Raw genomic sequence first — 8969 nt, forward strand, 5'->3', positions numbered from 1 at the left:
TCACCTGCCCGTCAAATAATACAGCATTTTGAGCTCTGTTCAGGTGATCACGAAGCTTGTTAACATAAGGAAGAATATGATTATGTGTTTCGGTCGAGACCTCAAACTGAAAATCAGCTACTAACTCATTGCAGCCTGTCATGTTCATAACAAATAGCTATCAGTAAATATTGGAACTAAATGATATTAATCAGGAACATCATTAACAATAACCACACCAAAAAATTAAACGATATTAATTTAGATCTAAACAACATAATACACACCAGATTGGATCTTGTCTTTTGTACCAGACAGACGAACACAAACACGCTCTCCACATTCTTGTCCAAAACATAATCTACAGACAGATAACTTTTTAAAACGCGAATAAATAAAGATTAATGTATGAACAAATATGTCATTAACTAAATCACCTTTGTTTTTTGAACGAACAAGATTCCGCAGCAGGTGTGTCGTTAGTATCATTCAACACTTTCACCTTTTTTCTACGGATTCGAGTAAACTTTTTATAAAAATGTGAATTTAATTTCTTTCTTTTGGTAGTATTGCGTTCGTTACGCAGGGGTCGCTTCCCACTCCTTGTCCTCTCTATCAAATCCCTAAGTGTTTCTTGTTTCTGTGCCCTCGAAAGACTCGAATACGACGACTCGCTTGCATTCATCTTCAGGGGTATTTTGGTCTTTTCACCATCCAGTCTTCTTCAACCTACAGAAGTTAAACATTGTATATTAGATTGTGCTCTAAATACACCTTTCAGAAACCCTAGGTTTGTTTCTATGCAGATCAACATAGACACTAAAATGTAAAAACACACAAAAACCCCTTTATGCCCTAAATTAACATACTCAGACAAATAATAATCATAATAATAATAATAATAATAATAATAATAATAATAAACATGTATTTATCTATCTATCCCTCCATGCATGTAATTATGAATGTGAAGATAGCACAAAGTTAAGAAAAGAAAAAGAAAAAGAAAAAAAAACACTAAAAACACACAAAAACCCTTTTATGCCCCAAATTAACACATAGTGACAGATAATATATACAACTATTTATCTATCCATGCATGTAAGTATGAATGTTTTAGATCACACAAAAGAAGAGGGGTAATTTTGTCATTCACGATACCCAAATTGACACAGAGCATGCATATCAGCCAAAACCCATACTTGCCCTAAATTAACACATACACACAAACAAACAATCTATATGTGAGTATGCTGTATGCATGTCTAAATCACACAAAAGTTTTTTTTTTTTTTTAAAGGGGGTAATTTTTGTATTGACTTAATTAATAACAGAGCAGAGAGGTTGATTGTGCAGATTGAATGGTGGTTCTGTTATATTAGAAACCCTAGGTTTTTATTTTAACATATTGATGAAAGAATGTATGCATGTATGTATGTATGTGTAAACTCACACTGATATTGAAAAACAGAGGAGCTAAAAAACGCACAATAAAAACTCTGTTTTAATCAGCAACAATAAAAACAGACAAGAAATAGAGAGAGAGAGAATAAAAACGGTTACAAGAATCAGTGAGGAATTGCTTAGTGGGTGTGTATTGTGAAATGGGTGGCCACGATAGATTAATATTATTATCGTCTACGGAAGAAGAATTACAGCTACAGCCAAGTAATTTATTACAGTAGTTTCTGCTTTCTCTTCAATTCATTTCATGCCATGGATCATAGACTGGTGATTACTTATTTATTAACTAACTAGCAGTGTAAACGAGCTGGGCTGATCCAAAGCTTGGCTTGTTTTGAATTACAAGAGCTCGAGCTTGAGTTTGTTTCGTTTCGAGCTTTTTTATTTCTAAAGTTCAAACTCATTTCGACTAACGAGAGCTCAAGCTTGGCTCGTTTCAAATTTTTTTTTCCTAAGCTCAAGCTCGTTTTGACTTACAAGAGCTCGAGATCGAGTCTGGCTCGTTTCGAGTTTTTTTTATCTAAAGATCACCCTCAGCTAGTAAGTTGTTTTTTTATGCTCGGGCTTGGTTCGTCTATCATTTATCAGTTAATTTACGAACAATTGTATATTAAAATTTATGTATTTTGAGAAAAACCTTAAACAAGCCTAAGCTCGGGTCGAACTCGTTTGTGCAGCGTGAAATTAATAAAAAAAAGTCTAAAGCAAAAATTTATAATATACCAGGCTTGTTAAAGCTCGACAAGTTTCTCATACAAGGCTCAAGCTCCGACTTTATAACTAAACAAGTTTTATTTGAGACTCATGCTCGAAAATGCTCGGCTCGCTTAGAGTTTCTATCGGCTCAATTTGCACCGATTTATCTTTTTATAAGCAAGTAAAACAAGAGTTTCAACTTTCAACTTTACATATTTGCTTACCGATTTTGCATTGAATATTTCATACACTAATTATCAACCCAATTTCTTATACGCCCAAAAAAAAATTATATAGTATTGAAATTGAAAGTAATATTAATTTGTAAAATAATCAATAATGTAACTTAAACTTATTATTGTTAGTTTTTATTTTTAATATTTTCGTTATTATTATAACAGATTTTTATATATAAATAAATAAAAATTAATTTTGTTGGCCAGCACGTACGTAGCTGAAAGGTGCAGTAGATGGTACGGTGAATCATGGATGCACCACAAACAAGCGGATGAGAGGGATTCTTTTTGCTATAAACACTTTCTTAATTATAAATGCTTAAAAAAATATATGGAAAAAAAAACAAAAACAACCTAGATTTTGAATTTAAGCAATGCATGATTAGTGTGTTGCTATCAAGATTCTAAGGTGATCATACGCAAGTTGGGTTTGATTATAGGTTAAGATGGAACTAAGAGGTGGTTAGCCGAACAAGGTCAAATCGTAGGAAATTGGTCACGTTTTTTAATAAAAGATATTAACATACTTCAAAAACATATTTTCTTTCTATATTTGAGGAATTGTATTACATATATTGTATATATTTTTAACCGAGAATAACATGAAATACAACTTATGCATATAATTTGACTCATAGTGTGAGTTTAACCGGTGCTTGAATCATGAATTCTTGAACAATCTTCGACAAGTTGAAACCGGACTGGATTCGCGTTTGACCATCGTGTTGCAACTGGGCCTAAACCGCATTGACCATCGTCTAGCTCATGTTGACGAAGAGCTGAACATCACCTCCGAGTGTATACACCAAGTCCCTGTCTACAAAAATGAACAAACTAAAGTTGGCGGTTATAGATGAGAATTTGTGTTCAGCATGGGACCCCTTAAACAGATTTCGGGCCACCTTGATGAACCTATCTGTCTTTCAGTTTACAAAAGCTGAATCAGTATGTACTATCGGGTTTAACCTAGCACCCAAACCATATATGAATGAGAGTACGGGTCGAGAAAGTTAGAAATGATCATTGAGACTTTTTAGTGTTCTCCATGGTTGCATGGATTCAAGAGTCATACACACTTATATGATGGACATGTGTCTTACATGCACATACGACAATGGACACTTGTCTCCCATGTATGCATGCCTTACACATGGTGTTGCTACTGGTGTATGTTTCACATGTGGCGTATAACAAAATACTAAGACAACTCTCAGGGGGGCGAAATGCAAAGTACGCCATCAAGACGTCAAATTACGCACGACGCTCCAGTCTCGTGCCCAAGAACATACTGCCGCCACTGTATGCCTTACACATGGCGTCACTGATGGTGTATGTTTCACATGTGGCGTCTGACAGCCTGAGAGCATAATGCCACCATTGAATGTTTCTTGTCATACAATGTGAGACAAACTCATTTGCTTATTTCATCAATGTTCAATTCTCAAACCCCCAATTCAAACATATCGATATTGCTCATTTGCTTACTCTTTAGACACGTTAATAATTAATTTATGAATAACAAATACTAATAATTATTATTGGTCCAAAATTTTCTAGCTAAGATTACATTTGAAACAAAGATATTCATTTCGGTGCTTTTAATCGTGTTATTAACTTTTTTTAAACCTTTTTTTCATATTAGAACTCTTTGATATGATTTCCTTTTAAGCAATTATAATATGATATGGTAATAAAAAAATAAAATATAAAGGTTGATTTGGACACTAGTTATAATTATATGAATATAACACCAAAAAACTCAGTTTAAAAGAAAATTCATAAGCAAATTGGTGGGATTTGAATTGTTTTCGTTATTTCGGTTCAAATCTTTTCTTATTTAATGTTTATGAAACACAGGAAATGATCTCCCTTGAGAAGATGGTTCAGACACCACGTAACTATGTAATTCATCTAAATATTTAATGATAAGATAACACATTTCTCATCAATTTTAATAAGCTCGAAATGCTACAACTCAGATATTCGGACTATAGCTGGTCAGAACATCACCAAGCGTATTTCAAAACTATTGCACTTTGTAACTATGGGTCACGACAAACGAGTCTAACTAGTCAAGCCAGAGCATAAGCAAGGCCATAGCAACATTGGACGATGCATTAAGGATTAGTTTCAAGGGTAACCTACCAAACATTTAATGTCATTTTAGTCGTCAAAGATCTCAACCGTAAGTGTATCAAAGAAATCAACATCATTGGCTTCTTTATTACTTCTCTGTTATATCAAAAGATGATACTTTTATCGGAACACATTTGGTCAAAAAGTGCTTAAAGGTTTGCTCAAAGATTTAGTGTTAATTGTGCTAAAATCATCATGAATTTTGCTTCATATTGAGTGTTAACTAATTTATGGGCCCTACACTGATAAGCATCCGAAAAGTCTGAGCCGGTATCTAATCCAAAATCATGTCCTCAAACCACCAACGGCTACCAATGAACTATAGGTCAGTTATGGGCCATTAGCTGACAAACAATTGAAAAGTCTGAGCGGGAATTAGGATGGCAATAGGACGGTTAGTGGTAATTCATGTCTCAAACCCGATTGCAATACCATGTCTCGTACTCGGGATATATCCATTGGGTATTTGTTGGGTATCGCGCTTATACATTATTTTGTTAAAAAAATAAACATTGAAATTTTCAAATATATGTGAATTGATATTTTCTTTAGGCTTGGGTTATTCATACACCATGGAGGTTATTCAAACACCAGGAGAGCCTATACAAGTCGTATAGCGTCTATACGACTCGTATAGGTGTAGAGTCAAGTCATTTTCAGTCAAAGAGTGTCAGTTTTATTTTTTTGTATCGTATAGCCCCTATACGAGCCATATAGGGCTATACGACTCATATAGAGTCTGTTTGACTCGTATAGACTTTTTTTTTAAGATTACAATTACAAAATATTAAAAATAACATTCGAGTTGGTTACAAAATAGAAACACGTAATTTAATAGTATATATTTTGCTTCATGCATAACAACCTACGAACAACATGAGCGTTTCTAGATAACAGCTTTTTAGATGTGGTCATGCAATCCATTTTGGTTGACACCCGTATTAGTTATCTAAACTTTTGAAATATAATTGCTATAAAAATAATTTCGTTTGTTAATATAGATGTTTTGACTCGTGTTAACTCAGCTTTTGAAATATAGCCTTTATAAAATTATAGTAGTTCAATGCCTTAAAGATACATGACAAATGAAATAGAAGTTGTTGGGTGACGAATTATAAAGCAACCCAAAAATCTTACATGGTTTGAGCAAAAAAAGCTGATACTTGGGCTGTACGGGTCACATACCATCTATACGGCTCGTATAGACCATAAAATATTTATAAATCTCTGGTCAAAGTAAAGGCTGACATGCTGTCTATATGAGTTGTATAGATCCTATACGGCTCGTAAAGGTCAGACGGCTTGTATAGGGTATATACGAGCTAGAATATCTATCCGGCTCGTATAGGGTCTATACGGCTCGTATGGACTGCAAAAAGCCGTCACACAGTCATCTCCGTACGCATGCCAATAAGTGACGCCTATACGACTCGTATAGGCCCTATACGATCCGTATAGCTTATTCACACACCATGGGGCTGATGTTTGTATATAACAACCCTTTCTTTATGATGCACTTGCTTTCCTTAGGAGATCCTTCGGAGTAAATTTCCGTGAACGATACTCCTTTTTCGTAGTAGTGTTTTAAAGTTTAGTATTTACAGTTTAGAATATTACCATTAGATATCTTGAATTTAAAGTAGTTATGTTGGAGTATCTGTTTGATTCGTTCTAACATGCATGAACAAAATATCATCCTTGCTCCTGAATCTTTTAAGTCATCTAGATAAAAATGAAAAAAAAAAAGGTACAAACTTGTGAATTAGTGGTCTGCTACTCAACCCCATAAATGATTCAAAATAGTCTATAAGAGGCCAGACAATGTAAAAATTCTTTTAGGCTGAGGGGTGTGGGGGGCGCGAGAGGGGGCGTGAGTGGGGGCGCGAGCCAATAATATTGTGACGTGTGGCAGAGAGAGAAACTTGATAAGATGGGTGTTGGTAGTGGTGATAGCGCCCCGGGCCATGGTGTGGAGGGGCGCGAGAGGGGGCGCGAGCGGTTTATTTTTTTATTTTTTTATAAATGTATTAAAAAAACGTATTATTAAAAAAACAAGAAATTATTTAAAAAAACACACATTAATTAAAAAAACACATTAATATATAAAAAAAAATTAAAGTACTAAAGAAAAACATTATTCTTATTCTTCGGCTTCGTCTTCTTCGATCAACCTCTTCCGGATACGTTCCTTTTGTTTTTCCATCAGCATTTGGTCGACCGGATTTAGGTGGCTGAAGTCTCTTGCAAGGAAGTCCAAATCTCTCATTCTTTTTTTTTCCTTTTTGTCAATAGAGACCACCTCCATGGTTTTGTTGAATTTATTGAGGGATTCAACAAGATCGTTGATGTTTACGGCTTCCCCCTCAGCCGGTTTTTTCCCCCTGGCGTCCCTTCCCAATGGCCGCCTCCTCGGCGGTGAAGACGTTTCCTCCCCCGCAACGTTTAGGTCGAATCCAACCCGGCAATCCGACCCGGCGGAAGTGCTGTACGCTCCAGACGAACTAGTTTTAGTCCGTTTCGGCCCTACTTCCGCATCAAGGTCCGGCGCCACCAGCTCAACCCACTTGGAACACCTTCTCAACCTCTCCCACACCTTTACACCGTCCCACGTCTTCACCGTCCCATACCTCCGCAGGCACTCCTGCCTCCACTCTTCGACAGTGAAATTATAGACCGCCAAATCGTCACTGCCACTTGGTCTCATACGACCGGCGTTCCTGTTGAACAGATTAGTAAACAAGCCGACAAATTTTCTGATTTCGGTCCACCGACCCGAAATCATATCGGGGTTCCGCTCTGTACTCCCAACGAGCGAATAGAACGTCTCCCTAACCTTTGTCCAAAAGACCTTGCTCTTTTGGTAGTCGGCTGCAAAATGCATAAATAAATTTGTAAGTCATTTAACTTTTTTATTTAACTTTTTTTTAAAATCATTTTTAAAAACGTTAAAACAATTACCGCAACGCCGATCCTCAGAAATGGCTATCCAAGCCCGACACAGGGCTTCCTTCTCATCCGATGACCACGGAGTGATTTTCCGTTTCGCCCTTCCGGTCGAAGCCGAACCCGACCCGTCCGTTGCAACTTGTTTTTTCCGGTGGACGCGTCTTCTTTGTCCCGCAGCTTCACCTTCTGGTTCTGGTTCTTGTGTCTCCGGAACTACAAAGTTAGGAGACGGTTGTATGTTGGATGGTTGAAAGCCGGATGGTTGTTGCGACCCCGAATAAAACATCGGTTGGTCCGGTGCCGACCATAAATCGTCGTAACTGTAATCTGATTCTAGGTTTGGGTACCAATTTCCAGCCATGTTTTTAAAAAAAGGTTTGGAAGATGGGGTGATTTTGGGTTTTGGGTGTGGTATGTGATATTGGTGTTTGTTTGGGTTTGATATAGGTTGAAAATCGAGTTTGATTTTGTGTTCCGGATGGTATGTTAATATATAGGGTTTGAAATTTTTTTTTTTTATTAACAAAACCCACCCAACGGCTCTTTTTCACGCATCCCAAGCCACATTCACGCCCCCCCAGCCGCTAGCCCACCCGCGCCTGCCTCTTTTTCCGCACTCGCGCCCCTATAGCGCCTCGGTGGTGTGGTCCTCGCGCCCCGGGGCGCGACCGCCTCGCCACTTGCGCCCTTTCTCGCGCTCCGCACCCCTCAGCCTTAGGCCTTGGCACATTAAAGTACAAGAAATCATGGTCGGTCAAAGTAACCCTATAGATGATTGAGTTATCATATTTTGGGCCGGTCCACAACTCATGGGCAATGGCTGCCTAAAAGGAAAGAAAGCCCCAAATATTTTGTCATTATATACACATGTTTTAGAGAACATAACATAAAGATTTCACTATCCAAATTATCACTAGTTAGATTTTGGGTGTCTTTTATATGCATCATTTGTAGGTTGCATTTTTCATAACTATTAACAAACAATTACCATACAAAAAACAGGTTTCATTTTTCATATTATAGTTAACAACAACTACTTGCATACAATATTAATGTCATCTCTTTACACAACACATATAACAATATTGCAGGAATACTTCACTTGACTTCACACGAAAGTCAAAGGCACAATGGGATCCTTCTATCCCGCGGTGATGTGGCACACCGTACTACACTCAAAAACATATCCTCATCACAAGGAATACTGAGCCTGGAATCATTACTAAAGTCATATTCTTCGCGAGCTTGATCCAACAACGCATTGAACAAAGGGTGTTTTAGTAATTTCACATTTATCACGAACCTAGTCTGGTTCTTGCCCACATAAACCACCAAGTGACCTTTCGGGACGTCTCTTGGAATCGAACCTTCGTTGTCTTGATTCATGGATAATGGCCATCTAAAAGCCCATTGACAACACTTGTCACAAGTTGAAGATGAAGGTATGATTCCTCCATCATTCATCTTTCTCCACTTTTTGATCCATGAGTTTAAAACCTTCCCATTCTTCAT

The 8969-nt window shown here is 37.1% G+C and overlaps 1 protein-coding gene across 1 annotated transcript; it reads right to left on the minus strand.

Moving 5' to 3' along the window:
- Positions 1-8576: 8576 nt before the first annotated feature.
- LOC143574224 (protein SMALL AUXIN UP-REGULATED RNA 12-like) lies at positions 8577-8969 on the minus strand. Its single transcript, XM_077058894.1, has one exon. It carries the CDS (start codon positions 8967-8969, stop codon positions 8577-8579), a length of 393 nt encoding a protein of 130 aa, XP_076915009.1.

This window comes from Bidens hawaiensis, unplaced genomic scaffold (genome assembly GCF_021521415.1).
Source record: "Bidens hawaiensis isolate Kalapana, Puna unplaced genomic scaffold, B.hawaiensis_p1.1 tig00026862_1, whole genome shotgun sequence".
NCBI lineage: Eukaryota > Viridiplantae > Streptophyta > Magnoliopsida > Asterales > Asteraceae > Bidens > Bidens hawaiensis.

Bases quoted from the DNA above. Each gene is read 5' to 3' on its own strand.
- LOC143574224 (XM_077058894.1), bottom strand. From the start codon at position 8,969: ATGAAGAATGGGAAGGTTTTAAACTCATGGATCAAAAAGTGGAGAAAG.